General features: G+C 33.5%; 3 protein-coding genes across 4 annotated transcripts; 1 reads left to right on the top strand and 2 right to left on the bottom strand.

The window, feature by feature from the left end:
• Positions 1-120: 120 nt before the first annotated feature.
• On the top strand, positions 121-3588 carry LOC107897482 (CBBY-like protein). Of its 2 annotated transcripts, none has more exons than XM_016822953.2 (11): positions 121-471; positions 729-778; positions 915-978; positions 1070-1118; positions 1226-1294; positions 1618-1676; positions 1763-1843; positions 2237-2391; positions 2491-2575; positions 3094-3237; positions 3333-3588. In XM_016822953.2, exons 1-11 carry the CDS (start codon positions 218-220, stop codon positions 3433-3435), a joined length of 1113 nt encoding a protein of 370 aa, XP_016678442.2. In that variant the 5' UTR covers positions 121-217; the 3' UTR covers positions 3436-3588. The 2 variants fall into 2 exon arrangements, with proteins under 2 accessions (XP_016678442.2, XP_016678444.2); XM_016822955.2 differs by having other exon boundaries at positions 359-471; positions 729-826.
• A 357-nt stretch (positions 3589-3945) lies between these two features.
• Positions 3946-12047, bottom strand: LOC107895747 (protein ROOT HAIR DEFECTIVE 3 homolog 2). Its single transcript, XM_041079645.1, has 22 exons — positions 11498-12047; positions 10715-10781; positions 10471-10573; positions 9926-9996; positions 9095-9158; positions 8942-9007; positions 8776-8823; positions 8627-8689; positions 8466-8522; positions 8001-8159; positions 7850-7918; positions 7670-7761; positions 7284-7362; positions 6460-6625; positions 6181-6305; positions 5803-6065; positions 5622-5718; positions 5412-5549; positions 5224-5328; positions 5017-5111; positions 4715-4811; positions 3946-4509 (listed from the first exon to the last, which is right to left on the bottom strand). Exons 1-22 carry the CDS (start codon positions 11649-11651, stop codon positions 4216-4218), a joined length of 2472 nt encoding a protein of 823 aa, XP_040935579.1. The 5' UTR covers positions 11652-12047; the 3' UTR covers positions 3946-4215.
• A 749-nt stretch (positions 12048-12796) lies between these two features.
• LOC107896121 (putative B3 domain-containing protein At1g78640) lies at positions 12797-14289 on the bottom strand. The gene has a single exon (XM_016821255.2). It carries the CDS (start codon positions 14287-14289, stop codon positions 13252-13254), a length of 1038 nt encoding a protein of 345 aa, XP_016676744.2. The 3' UTR covers positions 12797-13251.
• Between the last annotated feature and the right edge of the window lie 5573 nt (positions 14290-19862).

Below are 19862 nucleotides of genomic sequence, written 5' to 3'. Positions count from 1 at the left end.
TTTATATAACAAACTATTAACCTACTTGCATAATGAAGTTTCACGGGTCGGGTAAAAAAAGAAGAAGAAAAGGGTGTAATGGTAAATTAAATCGAGAAACCGAATATTAATGAGAGAAAAGACCGACCAACAAAATCAGTAAGCCAGAAACAAGTTCTTTGGCAGCCAGTCAGCCACTATCTCTCTTTGAAAAATCTTAGCAAAATAAAATCCCGACATGGAAACCGCTTCTTGTTCAATCCTTCACACTCTCGCCTTCTCCAATAACACCGCAACTGCAACTATTAACAATAACCACCATCTTTTTCTGCCTCCTAAAACCAATCCTTCATTTTCCTCTACTTTCCCGAGGAACTTCAACTTCCATGGAAAACCCCTGCAATTCAATGGCTTCGCTGCTTTCAGCTCACCTTCTAGTGCCCAGAGCCAAAACCCACCTCAGGAACTAGCTGTTCTTCTCGAAGTTGATGGGTAATTCTTTATAAGGCTAACTTTTTGGTGTCAATATGGTTTTCCCTTTCTTTTCCTCATTTTGGTTACATTTCCTGCTCTGGGATTTGGCCTTTTTACTTTCTTTTTTTTCAATTCAGTTGTTCAATAGAGCAAATAGGTATTATTTATTTTATTTTGTTTAATATATACTGTAAATTTTGATGACTATGCTTGAGAAATAATGTTTCAGTTCCTAATTGGATGCATCTTTTATATATTATTCTTAATTGTCTCAGGGTCATTATGGATGCATATCGTTTGGGTAATCGCCAAGCCTTCAATTTAGGTGCGGCCAACTGAAGTGATCATATGTCTATTCCGCAAAAGGATCTAAGTTAATACTTCAATGATTACGCTTCATGATCATTTGCTAATCATATGTTTATTACTTCATTTACTGTTTATTGTTCTAACATTTCCAGCATTTCAAAAGCTCGGGCTTGACTGCGCAAACTGGACTGAACCCGTGTATTCGGATCTTGTAAGGTGAAATCTTGGCTAAGGTCATCTTTCCATGTATATATATATGATTGAAACTATGAATCGTGTTGAAATGCATTTTGTGATTACTTTCCAGGAGAAGTGCTGGTAATGAAGAAAAGATGCTGGTTCTATATTTTAATCGAGTACATTTCTCGTTGTTGAAAGCATTAAATCGCTTTAGAGGTTTGCATTGTATGTTTGCTTGATATTATATCAATCTTGTGGCTTAAAGTCTGGTATACTTTGGCAGATTGGTTGGCCTACTTCATTGCCTACAAGTGAGAAGGAGCCATTTGTGAAAAGTGTACTGCGAGAGAAGGTAACCTGAATCTACATTACTCGTAGTTAGGTGTAAATGTTAGATACTTGTATGTGTCCTATGCGGATATGTTGGAAATTTTTAACTGTATTTGGAGGATCCTTGAAGAGTCCGGACAACACACAGTTGAATTGTGATAAAGAAATGATATTAACTTTTTCATGGATGTAGTATTCTCCTTATCCTTTCCTTGAAACCTTTGAGTTCTTTCTTCATCGTACAGTCTTTCTTGTAATTATGTAAGCTTTGCTTGCCATCATGTTTGCTTGTGGTTATAATGTAAAACATGTTAAGCCAATGGATGATCATCATATTATTGGCAGAAAAATGCACTGGAGGAACTGATGCTGAAAAGTTTACCTTTACGACCAGGAGTTGAGGAGTAAGTTGTAGTTTTATTCATTTCTGAAACCTACTTGTCCTCAGCACCAGTCCTTCAAATCTGGTTTTACTGTTGTGTTTATGCAGTTTTATTGATGATGCATGTAACAAAGGAATACCCGTGATCATCTTAACAGCCTACGGTAGAAGTGGAGAAAAAACTGCTCGGTATGTCCTAGCGATATCCAATATTATGCTATGCATCATTTCTGGGCTATAAGAGAAATATCCAATATTATGCTATGCATCATTTCTGGGCTATAAGAGATGTAATTCCGCTATGATTCGAGTATGCTGCTAGCTTTTCTCTCCCTCTTTTCCATCTATATTTTTTTGTATAAGCATGTTCCGTACAGCACCTTGTAAAAGCAAATCTCAATGACACAGTTCATCTGTACCATGGAGTCCTTTTGAGACATCCTTCTCAATACCTCAGAAATATTGACGGCTTAAGCTAATGTATTTAACTTCAAACACTTACCAGATTGCTAGAGTTCAAGATGCTTTGTTGACTGCTTGCAAGCTTGCTAATGTTTTCCCTTTGGTGTCAAAAAAAAAAAGTTCTATAGTTGAGAAACTCGGTGATGAACGACTCTCGAAAATAAAAGTTGTTGGGAATGAGGAAGTAGAAAAGAGCTTATATGGTCAACTTGTGTTCGGCAAAGGAATGTCTTCTTCTTTGGATGAACAACTAGCTAAGGAAGCTAGAAAAGCAGGTATATATTCTTGGTCCTTGTATTTGGTGAGAAAATGGTATGCATTCTTTTGGTTCGGTCTGTTGGTATTAAAAGGTTTTGCTCTTGCTTTGCTGCCAGCTTCTGCTGAGAAACAAAGAATAGCGGAGGAGGTTGCGTCCTTGCTGAAAGTGAGTGTTAACATTGATACCAGCTCATCTGAAAGGTCAGACCTCTACTTCCTCTTTTTGTTCTTTAGATTTCCTTTTTCTAACTGAGGCTGACAAAGGAAGGAAATTAGCAACTTGAAATTCATGTAACCTTTTGCTTTACCTGTCTGGAAAGCTGTTAATTCTGTGCTCCACATGGATCATTGATTATCGCTTCACTTCTGGTTTATTTCTTAGTTATCTTGTTTTTTTCCTGGAATGCACCCACTGTAAGATAATGATTCCACAGGAGATATTATGACTTCAAAACCGGAATTGCAATACTTAAGACGACTAGCATTGCAGCACCACCGTTTTCAAACATCTTTAGCAATTATCAATAGTATTTCTAGTCAATGCTGATTGTTGAGAAGTATATAAATATACTAAAATTTCCATGATTTTTCGAGATAGGGAAAATAGAAATGAAAATGCATGGACTTGTGTATTATATTCTGTTTATACGTCATGTGCCGAGTCACTCATTCGGCTGTGGCATTACCAACTTCCATCTGATGTTGTGAATGCCATCTAGGTTGGAGAAGATTGTAGCCTCACTACGTGCAGGGGCAGAGATTGCTGAGGTTCCTGTCTGCAATTGCATCCTCGTGGCAGGAAGCAAATCTGGACTTGCTGCAGCTGAGCAGATAGGCATGCCCCGTGTCGCACTGCGGAGCAGGTAAATTGGCTTACTTCTCAACATTGTCAATCATGGAATGTTATTCAATCCTCGTTTCGTATGATGTCAATCATTGCTTGTCTACTCTTTTGTAGTTTCACATCAAGAGCAGAGTTCCCTACAGCCAATGCGATAATGGATGGGTTTGGAGGTCCAGATCTAACAATCTCTAAACTATGCCAAAAGCGATGGTCTTGACCCTTGAAATGTTCTTAATCAAGGTGCCTGAGCTGATTGCTCGCCATTTCATGCAATTCATCCGGAAACTTTAATGTTCATTGGTCAAGCAGATACAGGCTTAAAACTTGTAATATGATTTTTGTTCAAGATGTCTTACCTTCTTCCCAGCAACATTAGGTCTTGCTTTTTTCATGGATTTCAACACACATTTAGCTTGCAACTTTTCAAGTTGAAATTCCCGTTGGTCTGGAGCTCCGACATTATATCCACTGAAATCAGAAAATGTACTAATTAATGCTGCAATAGAAGTTCAATGGGAAAAAAAAAGTGTAGTATAGTTGCATATATCCACTAACCTGAGAGAATAAATAAAGCACCGAGGAATGAACTTCATGTTAACCGTACAATGCACAGGCGGAGAAATCGATATTATCCTTTAGCTCGAAGGAGAGGAACACGGGAATGGAAGAAGCAAAGGCAAGTACAGCAAAATTAAACCAACTTATAGCATCAAATGATATTTTCGGATAGATTATCCCCGACTGTCACTTCGAGGATAAAAAGGATGATATCATTAATTAAATTTATTCAAAAGTGCGTACAAAACAAATCTCCCTGGTAACTTTGGCAAACTCATTTAACATATAGAGCACATCCAAATCCTGCATCCTTTGTTACATATGTAAAAGACTCTCCATATATTATATATCCCCATTTTTCATCCCAAAGAAGATTTTAAGTTGCATGAGGTAGCACTTGAACTAACTTGGTATACATTCTACACCGGAAGACTAGCTTTTATTGAGAAAGCTCTGCTTCTTGAACTTTTGTACTTCTTCTCTGCATTAAGTTAGGGCTGGAGTACTCGACACTACTATCAGACACAGAAACGTTGGATGATACAGATGACTGTGCAATCGAGCTTGTTGGATTTAGCTGACTTTGATTCCTGAAGCTCTGAAAAGCTACTGATGATTCCTGTTGCCTGGGGGACTCTGGGGTTCGATGGCCTTGGGCCTCTTCAGCAAGCCGCTTTAGAAGATTCATGACAGTAGGAAGAAACCTTGATGAAATAGAGATTAGCCCAGCCAGCTGGAAAGAAATTGAATCAGTTGGTAACATTTCAAAGAACAAAAGAAAACATAAGGACATAAATCCACAGTAAAACGTTTCAGCAACAAAAGCAGAAATTTGAGGGAACATATGCTATGGGCAACTTCACGTGAAACAGTAAATCACTGGCCACAACTACCAAGAAGAAATAACAAAAATAGAGTGCATTGTCTTTCATACTCACAGTGCCATGTTGAAACTGCCCTGGGACATCCATCTGTACCCACATAGCTTTTGAGAGTAAAAATGCAACAAATAGAAACATGAGATAGAGAGGATTCCTGTTACATCAGCAAAGAATTATTATGAGCACAATAGCTATCAAGGTAGAATGTAAACAAGGAAGATCCATACTAGTATTATGAACTGAGATAAGAATCAGTCTTTATATCAATATTCATGCTAAAGAGCATTGCACAGGAACAAAACAAATAAAAAGAAGAGATGAATAACCGCACGATACAAGTTAGATTAGATGAAATTTACCTTAGAAGAAGCATAAATTCATTAAATCCAAGGACAACCATTGCCACAATTGCCCATGGAGGAGGTAACCAGTTGTTACTTCGCTTGTATGCCTCCTAAAATAAGAAATGAAATCATTAGAAAGATAGCCTAAACTATTTCCTCATTGATATGCTATCCCCCACAAGTAGCAAGAGTAGAAACCAACCGGAGCATTAGATGACATACCTGTGCTGAAATAGCTTGAGTAACTGTATATTCAGTCTCTGATTTGAACTGTCTCCATAGTGACTTACATTGTACTGGTGTAATCAGGGTATTCTCAGGAGGAACCTAATACATGTGTGACTTTTAGATAAGAAACTTTAGTTTGAAAAAGTACAATGTACATTTCAAAACTAACCAACCCATATTACCTCCTCCCATGTGCTAGAGGCAAGAGGGTCTGGAGAAGTCACGGTTCCTTCCATTAGGGAAGAAAGTAGTATGTTTTCGATTTTATCTGGTTTCTCGTCCAACCGGATGGCAGCCATAACAGCTAACAGCCTCAGAGACTGCAAACAGAACAATAGTTAGAAGTTTTGCAGATTGCTGAAGCACACACTTGAAATATCCAAAAAGATTACCGCAGTACGAGCATCCTTAGTAATTGTCTTAATGTCTTCTTTTCCAGTCCAAACTCTTGGCATTAATTCGTTGTCATGACTGAAGACAGTTGAGAACCTGGTACAGTAAATCAAGCATTAAAGACAACAGACTATTCAAATCAAACACCAATAATAATATTTAAAAATTAAGGTTCTCTACCTATCCTTCATGAGGATCAGAACTTTTCCGGCTTCCTCTCTTGCTTTCTTCACCACCAAATTTCTTGCATAATCCCTCAAACCTTGCAGCATGCTCTCAATTGTAGGCTGGTCTAACTCAAAACTAGAAATGGCAGTTGAAAACTCTAACGCAGCAGTCTCAGTCTCACGTCTAAGAAGTTTTCTTATTGAAGCCCAGGTGTCTCTTCCAGCAGCATCAAAAAGAGACTCCACTGGTTCACATAATAACTGTCTAAGTTTTTCCTGAGTAAAACTAAAATGTCAACACTTGGCCGATTGATAAAACAATGGTGAAATGTTTTAATAAATATCTATAGATATAACAGTCCTACAATGTTGAATTAATAAATAAAATTACCTCATATCTGGCAACCAATTCTGACAATTTCGCATCACGAACAGATAATAAGTGAGCATCAATATCGCGTCGCAGTTTTTCCCTAACTTTAGAAGCATCCCAATTAGCCTGTTTGATAGCAGCATCTGGAAGAGAAGAAAATAGACTAATGAAGCAGATATAACAAGTTGAACATGCTAAACTCAGTACTTCTAAGATTATATTATTATTATGATAATTTAGGATTGCTTGGCATAGTTCATTACAGCACAAGCACAAGATGAGAAGTTATTACATTACCTGCACATCCTAGGTCAAACTCATGCATACAAGACTCAGTACATGCATGAGCAGAAGCTGCAAATCCTTCTCCTTCCTTCAGCATCTGTTCTAGTCTAGACTTAAAATTTTCAAGTACTTTAAAGCGTAAATGTCCCAACTGGTTGAGATAAGCAGGAAGCACAAGCTGCTCAATTCAAGAGAATACCTCAATCAGAGGAAGTTTTTTGCGCAATATCAAAATTTCAACAAGCTTACTCATTACGACACATACTGTGAACCATTTGAAAACCATACCAGCCTCACTGACTCTTGAACAGTACGCACATGCAAACAATACTAGAGCTAATTAAGAACAATCTGAAAATCCACTCACATGGCCTTTAACAGATTACATATTAAGTGTAATAGTTGAATACATCAGTTGTGTAGCTGCCAGGTTATTTAATTTATCATCAAGGGAGTCGGAAATTCTCTCTACAACAAAAAAAAATATCATAGAAAGCTCTAAACGAAGCCACAAGCAGAATTAATAGAACCAAAGAGAAGGGACAAATAAAATTGATAGATATTAATCAAATCACACCACCATGTTTATTGGTTACAGAGATGGAGATTATTACACCACCACCAAATACTGTCACTTCATTCATGACAAAAGATATTAGGAAATCTAGCCGCAGTTGCATGTATGAAGATAATTTCAAGCAGACGATAAAAAAATCCTTGGTAAATTCTACAAACCTCTTAGAATTAAACACAGAAAGCTTGAATGTTAACTAGACAAACAATCTACCTTTTGAAATAAAATAAGTAACATAGCGGTAGAGGCAAATGGAACTTACATCCAAAGCTTTTGACTCAAGATGTTTCCTTTTTGCATTTCTTACATCTTCATCGAAGTAGGTTGCCTCCGAGTCATATCTATAGCAAAAGAAATTTGAAATGTACAAACAGGATTATGGTGGCAGGGAAGAGAACAGTGGTTCAACATGAATAATAAATTTATAAAATCATTTACACAATAAACAATTCGGAAAAACCCATGAAAGTTGAGTGAAGAAAACTTTTAACTCACAAAGGCAGGTAACATAATGCATAGCTTAGAGTCTTCACTACAGATTTTTTTTTTTTAAATTAGCAGACCATTCTTCTACATAAATCTAAAATTGAAATAGTGCATCAAACAATAATACGTTACTTAACATGCTAACCATAGAGATAAACTTACTCTGAAAAGTAGGTTTCTAGGATAGAGCTCAGCCTTCTCCCAAAACCAGATACTGACCCAGATTGAACAGCTTCTTCCAATGCTAACCAATCCTACATGACATTTACTATTTCTGTTACTAAAACAAAGTATTCGATTAGTCAAAGTAACAACTAAGTGGAAGATAACTGCAAAAAGTACCTCATCAGATGATAAGCGACAGAACTTCTCATTTGCAATCTCTTCACAACGAACTGTGGCAACCATTACCTATGAACATGATGATAAATCATTTGCTTAAATGGGAAACAAAGAAACGCCATTTGGATAGGAACATTGGATGAAGAGAAACCTTGTGAGCAGGAAGATCCAGATCCTTGTTCTCTTTTATAACTCTCCATATCTGTTGTGCGCTAAAGGAGAATCCAGAGGCAGGGACAACACCCCGTCTGTCACCAGCAAGTCCTCCTGGAGAAATAGAATTGAAAAAACGCTGCCTTAGTTGAGCAACCTGCATAAGATATCAGATAAGGAAGTAAGGCTCTGAAGCCGCGCTCTTTTTTCTTAAAACAAATTAAAATTGTTAGCTTAGCTTCAAGCTTCAGGATTATACTCATCCCCCCCCCCCAAAAAAAAAATCCATACGCTTCAAGCCTTCTCTCATGTATCAAAAAAAACAAAGGATAATTATAACCAAAGTACAATTATTAGGTTAAACAAATAACATGGAATGGCTTAACAACAGTAACTAAAAGTTAGTTATAGCAAGTACTTTTAAAATATGATGAAACTTGACAACTAGAAAGTGAAAGGCTACCTGCTCTTTGAATAACTCCTCTTTTTCTTCATAGCTTGATAAAGCAGTGACCTCCACCTTCATGCCAAAGTTGAACGGTGAAACAATGCTTATAACCATGTAGTAATATGTAGTAAATGCACACAAGTGATCAGCAAAAATAACATTCTTAATCTTCTTACATTAAAGAATTCACTGAGGGGTGTATCTTTATGAGCCGCAGGTTTACTAACTACATTCCATATCTGCAGTGAACTTAACCAATTAAAATGATAGGGAAAAAAAATAGAGAGGGAGAGGGAGAGTAGAAATACAGAATTCGCAACATTACCTTTTGAATATCTTCCCTTAGTATAGGCTCCAAATATTCAAGGGGGGTCTACAAAAACCAATCACAAAAAAGAGTAGGAAAAAAGGTGTATACTTTAAAGGTTTCAGCTCAAAACCAGAAAATGTCAAAATAAGTTCAGAAGAAAATGAAAAGAATTAATCCAGACCTTTGTTTTATCACGTATAACAAATAGAAGTGTTGTTTTCCGGGGGCTGAATAATCGCATCATAACCTTGATTAAAATTAGAAACAAGACTCTTACACACAATAAATAAAGCAGATATACAAAGGAGAAAAGGATTAGGTACACACGCAGTACCTGAAAAACTGTTTTCAGAAGCGGTTTGTTGGCAGCCTGCTCCCGACCAATATCATGACACCACCTATATCATTATCAACTGTCTGATTAACGCCTAAATTTATTTCTAGCATCCTATTTGAAATTATAGACTGAAATATAAGAACAACATCAAACTCCATAAAAGCCAAACACACACATCACCAATAAAGCACCATGACAATATAAACAAGAAACTGATAAAAGATAACTAAAAAAACAATGATGAGAAATGGCACGAGGATTTATTTTGATGGATCAAAATTAAGATTTATAGTTATATTCAAGATTGTCCTTAAGCTGCATAACTTATTCTAACATTACTCATTTCTAATTCAGGATATTTCAGTGAACAAGGAGAAAGAACAGCAACACAAGAGCCATGAGTAAGCAATGGAGGTTCCACACAGACAGGCCTTCATCCACTGCTAGCCTTTGGAAAAGGCGGTGAGTCTATCAATTGAAGTTCGAATACATGTAAGGTTGGGAGGCTCTTGGTTGAAATTTTTGTAAATGTGATCATGATGGTCATCTGGTATAGGCCATATAAATGTCCATATATCCAAATTTAAAAGCAAAACAATGATATAATGATAGGGATTTATAGTGATTTAAGAGATCCTAGCAGTAATGATTTCAATGTTGCTTTCAAGAAAAGAAACCTTTAATATTTTTACCCTGTCACTCTCTAAAAGTCCAGCGCCTGTTATTTGCCAAATTTTCTACAGATCATACAACATGAGCCCTGTAAGCTCCAACCTACTGCAATAACCATCAAATCTATACATCAAAAGCATGTATTTAGATACATACATGTTTATGAGCACAATATCAGCAATTGCCAGAGCAAAGAGGGCACTTTGTTTCTCAAATGTAGTGTCATCCTGAAAATAAGAAAATAAGAAAAAACCAATGTAATGTAGCGATAAAGAAATGCAACTAACCAAACAAATGAAAATGACTGGAATAATCAATCAATACACATTTTATATCTAGCAATATAAACATTGAGGTGCCCACTACAAAATTAGAAGCCTTATATGCCTCCATGTTGGTCTCTTTGTGTTTGTTGGTGAGGATGGACAGTGGACACCAAAAGGAAGCCCAGTAAATAGGATGTGATATATATATATATGCATCCTGTTAATGTCCCAACCGAGTAAATATCTCTATGACCATATCTTGCCAAAATAAAACAAATTCGAGGAAATTGTAGTATTCCACCCCATCCATTTAATCTGAAAAGCCTCTCACTGAATAAAAGCCCTTCCTCTCCAAATGAACCAACTTATAACTTGCTTTGTCAATGCAAATGCTTTTATCTTTAACATCAAATATTTTTATAAAAAGCTAGTTACCTCGCCTCTTTCTCTTCCATCAGTTCCTTCCAAATCCATAGCAATTGTGAAAGGCTCTATACCAACACAATGTGCAATCCAAATACCCTTGGTAGTTTGACTCCTGCAATGAAATTAGACTAGTTTAGAAATCTATCATATAATAGAGAAAAAAAAGCAGAAAGAGTATATTACACAGTAATAAGATAAGGGCGAATATTTATTCCTTCCGAAACAATAGAATCTGAGAATTGCAAGAACTAACCTTCCTCTATATGCATCCATCTCCCTGAAATTTGTTTGGAAAAGATGATTTAACAGGGTGCTCTTCCCTATCAACAGAATAGGAAACCTTTTAGTCAACAAGGCAAACACCATTACAAGCAATACATTATAAAAGCTAAAGATAAGTGCAGCCATCCCTATAAACCATCAGGTTGCCGCAGAAAATATTACAACAGTCGTAATCAACCTAACGAGATTTACCAACGAACTAAATTCGGAGAAAAAATTTAAATGATCCAATAGTTATGTGTAAAAAAAAAAGTATAATAGAAAGAAAAATGGTAATTATTGTATTAGCATGCAAGCATCAACTTTCAAAACAAATTTTCTGATAAAAACAATAGGACATAAATTCTCTTCCAAAATCCACTAAAATTTACAGACAAGTTCAGTATTTACATTAGACATTTAGAGAAAAAGAAATTCGAATGCAAATATTCACTTACAGAGACAATTATCCACAAAAGCCAAATTCAACTAAACACAACCGATCAACTTCACTCGAGATTCAATCTCATTTTAGTATTAACAAAAGCAATACATTAAAGAAACTAGATTTGCTCGAAGAAATAAAGTAATAGAGTCGATCAAAATTGAAGTAAGTTTTGAAACAAAAAAAAATTCCGATTTTTACAAAAATTCAACAATATCTAATCCAAGAAACTTCAACAAGCCAAAAGTAAACATGCAGACGACAAACAAACAAAAAACGAAGTGATAGAAAAAGGAAGCAAAGCTCGAAACGAATCAAAACGCAACGCACCGCTACTTTGAGGACCCATGATGGCGACGACAGCATAAGAGAGGCCACAGTTAGAGAATTTAGTAGTACGCATGAAGTTGTCAAGTCCAACCACATTGAACTCTCCATCTCCATCGATCAATTGTGTCGAGCAACAATGGTCTGTGTCCGCCATCTCCACAAAACCGGATCAAGGATTGAAAAAATATATATATCTGAGGAATCAAAGGTGGATCTGTAAACACCGAATAAGCAGTATGGAATTAGGTTTTGGTTGTTCTTGGTTCTGGTGAAGAATCAGGTACTGTAGACAGATACTTTATTTAAAATTTTTCTTCTAGTTTTCTTGATGGTTAAGGCTTGTTTGGATTTTGGGTTGAGGTATGAGAAGGAAAGCGAGAGAAAATGCGAAGAGTAGAGAAGAAGGATCCAAGTAGAAGGAAGCAGTCTTTTGGCTTACGACCAGAGTTTCGGGATAGCTTGTCTCTCGGGGTTGCCAGAATTTTCTTTTTCTTTTTTCTTTAATTCTTTTTTGGCAATGATGAAAATCAAATTGACGTGGTAAATGATAATGGTAATGATGAAATTTACTTGGCACATGTATTTGTTAATGAATATTTTAGCTCATCTTTTAAAACCATAACTGCTATGGTTTTAACTGTTCTTTTTTATCCTATCACGTTTTACTTAGGTTAATTATTAATTATTTTTAAATAAATTATAGAGTAATTATTAAAATATATTTTCAAATTTTTTATACTTTTGTACTTTTAACTTTAAATATTTATTCCCTCTATTTATATAATTTAAAATTTTAAATTTAATTGTTAACATAATATCATTAATTTTTTTGTTAAATCTATTAGTATAATATTTTAAAATTAAAAAATACTCATTTCTTAGTCATGTAACAAAAAAATAATATTACTGTTGATTTAAATTTAATAAATAATTTTAATAGTGTTAACAACTTTAGAAAATTACATTAATTTTTTATCAAAATAAAATATTTGGGTTAATTAATAACATTGTAAAAGATTGAGGTACCAAATTATGTCAAAAAATTAAATATATAAAGATTAAATCTTAAATTCAAGTGTAAAATAAGGATCAAAATTGAAATTTTACAATTATTAAATACTCTTAAATTTGATTGTAGCATAACAACTAAAATTGAAATTTGACTAAAAAAAGAGAGAGAGGTTAATACGCCTGTTAACTTTAAATAAAAGATTTATTAATTAAAAAGATGATTTAAAATAAAAAATTGAAATTAATATATTTATTAATTAAAAATAGAAAAACTTAGTAACAGCTGGGTATTATATCCATCAAATTTAGCCCGTAGCCCCTTAGCCTCTTGTTCCAGGTTTTTTTTCTTTTCTTTTTGAAGAATAATCGGCTGGGTATTATGATTAAAAAACCAAGTCGCAAAACAGCCCAACAAAGAAAGAAATAGGCCCAAATATTTGACCCAACCCAGCGAAAAGACAGGAGATGCTCCTGAAAAACCAAAACAATTAATTTTAGCACGTCTGCTGAAAAAACAAAACAGAAACAGCTTCCAACTTTTGCTTCTCTTTCCAAAGCTCCAAAACTGTTCATCTGCTTCCTCCTTCGCTCCAGATCCCTCATCTCTCCGATTCGCATGACAAAATACTCGCCCATCAGACAGGCAACTTACGCAATCGGTTCCTCTCGACTTCCTCTTCTGCGAATACATATTGGAAACGCAAATCTATCGTACTTCTCTTCTAAACAGAAAAGAGTAAAAATTACTGGTAAAGCATTGGAGCTCGGTTAAGAACGGAAAATTTGAACCTTGAGTTAGCGATGTCCCAGAAAATACCAATTTCATCCCCTTGTTTTAGTTCTCTCCTCTTCACAAACTGTGTTATCCAATTCTTGATAAGCACGTTTGCCCCGTTTTTCCATCTTTTGAACTTCATCTCATGTTCGGTGCGGGTATCGCAATCCCAAATTAATACGGGTAAACCTTCTTCAATTTGGGCTAGCTGATCGGTGTTCCAGTGCGATAAAATACGAGACTCCACCAACTCCGATGGCAATATCAGCCTTGACATGTTTCCGAGATCACTTGTGTAAAGCTTCTTTTTGATGCACCATGGATCATCATGATGCCTCACTTCAGTCGGTATTTCAACTTTATTTCTTTTATTTCCATTCGTCAGTTTCCCCATTGTTTGTCTTTTCTTCGATGTAAACTTATCACTCGTAGTTGCTAAAGTAAGGGCTTCATTGATCTTCAGTTTATGATGATTGTTACGTTCACCAACTTCAACCCCTGGGGGTTTATTCATTGAAAGAGACCATTCTAACGAGCTATCGGCATTGGATGTAAAATTATCACTCGTAGTTGCCAAAGTAAGGGCTTCATTGATATTCAGTTTATAATGATTGTTACGTTCGCCGACTTCAACCCTTGGGGGTTTATTCATTGAAAGAGACAATTCTAACGAGATATCAGCATCGGTAGCGTCTAATTTTCTTGTATATTGATCATTGCTTTCTTCGTAGCAAATCGCTTGTTTTCTCTCATCAGTTTTAGTGGACATATTATCAACGGAAATAGACAGCTCTAACGAAATTTTGGAAGTGGTATAGCTCGGTTCCGACCGAAAAACTCCACTGCTCTTCTCTATCCTACTTTGTAATTTATTATAATGAATTTCTTGTCTTCCCAATGTTACCGACGACCACGACGAAAGAGACAGCTCCAATGAAACATTGCTCTCTTCACAATCGGGGACATCCATGGAATTCAAAAGAATACCAGGCTTGTCATCTACCATGGTTGAAGCACAGACTCGTTTGTTTTTGTTTCCGGTTACCGCTAAAAGCCTTGTTGAATGGAAATTTTTAAAAAAGAAAACAGCAAAAGGTTATTTCTTGCAGGTGAATCTCAACTCTAACTTTCTTGAAAATATATTTGAGTTTATATAAAGATCTCGAAATAATTTTGAAATCCTCTTGCCCAAGTAATTCTTTATTTACCGCCTTTGTTTGACTTCTAATTTCAAGAGAAAAGGGTTTTAGTAATTAAAAATTATGGATATGGTATGTTCCTTTTGGTCAATTTAACGTATATAAAAATTTTTAAAATTAAACCAAACATTTAGTACCTGAGTATTATTTTGGCATAATGCGCATGCGAAATAATTTTTAATTGAAAATTTGGATAAATTAATTGAATTATTATAATAAAATTAAAATTAAACTATTTTAATAAAGTATACAAAATATAAGATGAACTAACATACAATACAAATATTGAAAAAATAATTAAACCATGAAAGAACATGAGTATGAGCATATGAATACACAAATGTCACAAAATTTGTATAGAATAAATTATTAATGTAGTGTAAAAATTTTATATGAATTTATATTAAAAAGATGCGAAGTTTTTTTTAATTAAATAATTTTTTAAAAATATGATGACTTGATTATTGATACAAACACAATTTTTTTCTCAACAAAATTAATATTATTATTAATAAAAGTAGAGAATAACGATGGAAAAAAAAAATCACCATCCAAATCCGAGCCATAACTTTACAGGGAAACAACAAATAAATCTTTCCTACAGACACCAAATTTATTACTAAATAGTTACAGGGATTAATTTATCGCCAAAGCTCATCCCATATATTTGTAAAATGTTTATTGCAGATTGTTAATGCAACCTTGGATTGGCATGAATTTGGGATGGTATCTCAAGTATTTAAAAGTTTTCATTTAACTTATTAAACTATTCGAAAGTTTTTATTTTAGTTATTAGGTTGTTAAGTTTTTTCTAAAGTCCAGCTAGTGAGCTCCAAGCAATGATTCAACAATCGATATAGTAGATCAGTACCTATTGACGAATGGAATAACATAATTTAAATTCAAGTTGATTTGACAGTCATATCAGAGGTTGAAGAATAAAGTTGTTTGAATTTTAGTGCACAAATTTGTGACTTTCAAAGCCATTTCATGAAAATAAAATTAAGTTATAAAAGAGAAGGGGAAGAAAAGCTTTTAATTTGTGCAAATGGTGTTAGTGGAAAAGGTTATACAATAAAAATTTTAATAACCTGGTGATTTAAATGAAAATTTTTGAATAATTTAGTGACCAATTTATAATTTTTTGAAATCAAGTGAACAAAATATGAACTTACTAAAAATTTAATGACTTTGAGTAATAGTCACCCACTAATCACCAATGAATCCATGACTAAGGATGGGTTTGGGGTGGTGGTGCGGTGTGTTTAATTTACTTTTGCCTCACGTTACAGTATCGTTACAGTATCTAATTTCACTGCCATTGTTATTTTTACACTAACCGTAGGTAAATGCACCGCCCATCCGAACTCACCCTAATTCATAGGTTGAAAATCGAGCATGAAAAGCAAAAAAAAAAAAAAAAAGAGGAAGAAGAAGAAGCAAATCTTCTTGACAACCTCTTTAGTCACTACTTTGCTTCTTGCCTCCAAAAGTAGCACTTGTTCTTCCGGTTTGAATATAGGATAAAATGTCAATTTTTATGCAACAAGTGTAATTGATTACCTCTAACGTGAAATTGGGCCCAATCGGATCTAATTCAAGTATTTTCTGCAATAAGCTAAAGTAAATTTGGGAATGCAGTAATGAAAATACATTATTGATATAATTAAATGCGTTTAAGGAGTAAAAGTATTAAGGAAGTCCTTGAATTTAGGAGTAGATTGTATTTCAGTTTTTTTATTGAAAAAAATGACAAATTAACTTTTATATATTTTAAAACGTATAAATTAGTCTCTCCGTTAAATTTTTCCTGTTAAATGATTACTTGAAATGTTAAGTCTATGCTAAAAATTACTTTTTATGAGTAAATTATAAAAATGGTACCAAACTATGCCTTTCATTCTATTTTGGTCACTCAACTATTAAAACTTTTCAAAATTAAATATTTTAGCCACTCTGAGATGAAGTGGGCTTCTTTTTATTGGTCTAGCAACAAAATTGGCCCTCTAATATTTATACATTTTATCAATTTAATCCTAAATATAAAAAATTCAACAAATTTAGCCTGCAGTATTTACAAAATTTTTCATTTTAGTTATAATTCTAAAAAATTCAATAAAATTGTCTCTTGACATTTAAAAAATTTGTCAATTTAGTCCTAACTATAAAAATTAAAAATTATTTTTAAAAAATCATTTTAGTCTTTTATAACTCATCGATTAACCCATGTGAGATATTAAAATAAGAAAAAGAGTACCCTCTTTCATGTCACGTGCAATAATTTCTTTTACTATAACTTAGGCTTCACACTAGACCAAACCAAATCATTTGGAACCTATATGAAATAATAGGTTGCATTACTACCGAAACAGATAACGTTTTTAATGTCTTTATTTTCTTTTGGATCTGAATTTTTTGTGTGTGTTTTATTCTAGTTTTTAGAGTTCTTTTGCAAGTGACTTGAAAGAGAACCCTTTATATATATTAAAATCTCAAATGGGTTAGCTAATGGGTTATAAAGGGCTAAAAATGATTTTTTTTAGAATTAGGACTAAATTGACAGGTTTTGTAAATGTTGAGAACCAGATTTATTAAATTTTTATAATTAGAACTTCTAACGGCCCAAAATTTCCGTGATATCGAAATAGTGATTTGAGATCACTAAATCTGACATGTGAGTTTAGATATTAGTAAGTAAAAGTTAAGTGTGATTTTAGAAATAATTTTGAATTAGTGAAATTATGAATTAAAAGAAATTTGTAGATTAAAAGAGATAAAAACGAGGTATCGAGACCTCAAATTCATGAACTGAGCCATAAATATTTTTAGAAATATTTATGGAATGTTAGTAAGTTAGTATTAAAATTTCATCAAGAAATATTAAGGTTTTGGTAGTCGATTGGGTAAAAAGGACTAAATTGAATTAAGTGTAAAATTGTGAAATGTGATTAAATAGCTCTAGTAATAATTAAAGGAGGACTAAATAGGCAATTAAACACTTATTGTTAGGCTGGGCGTATGAGTGTGCAGGAAAAATAACAATCAAGTGTGAACAAGGGGCAAAATTAGAAATAGGGTAAAAATTAAATTGTAAAATACGATATATTAGGTAAAATCTAGAGTTTTCTTCATTTTTCTTTATCCTCTCCAGAAAAAACACCATTGAAGGGTTCTTTTAAGCTGGTTTCTCATATTTTTACTACATGTAAGCTCAATTCTTGATTATTTCTTGTAAATTTTGTGTTTTCGAGACTTTTACAACTAGGTCCACTTGTTTAATTCATTTATTTTTGAATTCATGGGTAATTTTAAAAGTTTCCATGAATAAGTGCTAAAATTTTATGATGATTTATCTTGGAATTAAGTTTTTAATTTCATTATATGATGATTTTATGAAGAGATTTGCATAGAAATTTATTTTAGGACCTAATTATGAAAATTGTTGGAATTAGGGTTTTGTGTTGAAGCTTGGAATGTCAAAGACTGTGAAGTAGTTTTTAGAGTTTAGATAAAATGATATTTGAAAGGAATTAGTTTAATTTATGAATGAATTGAGCAGGGACCAAATTGTAAAAATTGAAAAGTTTGGGGTAATTGTGTAATTTTGAAAATTAAGGGCATAAATTGTGAAATAGAATGGAATTGAAATAGATGCTAATGAAGGAATGATTTTATAATTATAGATCAAGAAAACGAAGTGAATCGTGGAAATGAGAAAATTCAAGAATAGTCCTTGAATTTTTACGACTTTTGCAAATTAGCCCAGGTAAGTTCATATGGCAAAAATTTCAATGTTTGATATAAAAATCTTATTATTGTTAAAGTATTTTATTGTAGATGTAAACTATCAAATTGTATTAACTAATAAATCATGTATGACTAAAAGAACAAATTAGTTGGAACAATGGTTTTTAGTGCTTTCATTTTATAACCATAATGAATTGACAAAAAAGATGTGATATATACTTCCGTATAAGACCATAGCTAGGCTATGGGATCGGTACATAGTGATAATGTCATAATGTGATTCCGTATAAGACCATATCTGGGATATGGCATCAGTATGATATGTGATCCATATAAGACCATGGCAGGGCTATGGCTTCGGTGTGTGATGTGTGACAATGAGAAAGTCCATAGTTTACTATGGCAATGTGATAATGAAGCACTCAATTCCATTATTGTTCCCTAATTTGACAATGGAAATAAATAAGAAATGGGCCCAAAAGAATTAAGTTCGTGAATTGCATCATGAAAATTATTCAAATGAGTTTATTAATGAAGTTGTGATTTGCAGGATGAAATAGTTTAAGTAATACATATATAATTGTGTACAGTGTTCGGTAAGATTTGTGTTATTATGCCTATGAGCTTACTAAGCTTACTTGTGTATGTGATTTGTTTTGTAGATTGACTTATATACATACGGAGGATCGGATCTACATCAAGGGTCACACTGTAATGGCCTAAATTCAAGGTTATCGGAACAGTGGTTTCGTAACCACAAATCCGATTTAAAGAGAAATTTATTTCAATATTTTTGCATGAAAATTGATATGATAGGAAAATCGTATGAAAATATTGATAGAAAAATTTTACCGATTTAGTGGTTAGTTAGAAAAAGAAATTATTGAAGAAATTAGGTAAAAACAAGGTATCGAGACTTCTATCTCGTAAAACCGAGTCTAAAATAATTTTATAAATATTTATGAAATGTTATTAATGTGGTATTAAAATTTCGTTAGGAAATTTTAAGGTTTGGGTAGTCAATTAAATGAAAAGGACTAAATTGTAATAGGTGTAAAAGTTACTAGAACGATTAAATAGTTTAAGAGTCTAATGAGAAAGGATTTAAAAGGCAATTAGACCCAAAAGTTATTTGGGCTGGACGGCAAGGGTATGAAATCAGCAGAAAAATTGATAAATTAAGGGTAAATTTGGAATATTGCAAAATTAACTAAATAAAGCTAGGACTAAATAGGAACTATCTAGATTTCTCTTCATTTCTCTTCAATTCGAGCAGCTAAAAATGCCTTAGGAGGGTTCTCTAAGCTGGTATTTCATAATTTTTGCACAAGTGAGTTAATCCTTGCCTTTTTCTTGTAATTTTTGTGTTTCTAAGACTTTTGCAACTAGGTCCTACTATTAAATTCATTAGTTTTTTATTTCATGGATGAAATTGAAAGTCACCATGATTGAGTTATGTAAGTTTATGATGAAATAGAATGAAATGAAAGCTTTAATTTGTTTATGAGATGATTTTATTAGGTAATTTCAATAGAAATTGATTTTTAGGACCTAATTGTGAAAATGCTTGGAATTCAAGTCTATTGCTGAAATTCTGATTCCTAAAGGTTGTAAAATAGTTTAAGGTGATAGA

This window comes from Gossypium hirsutum, chromosome A10, assembly GCF_007990345.1.
Source record: "Gossypium hirsutum isolate 1008001.06 chromosome A10, Gossypium_hirsutum_v2.1, whole genome shotgun sequence".
NCBI lineage: Eukaryota > Viridiplantae > Streptophyta > Magnoliopsida > Malvales > Malvaceae > Gossypium > Gossypium hirsutum.
The sequence above is the reverse complement of the archived record's forward strand: the minus strand, read 5'-3'. Positions and strand labels throughout refer to the sequence as shown.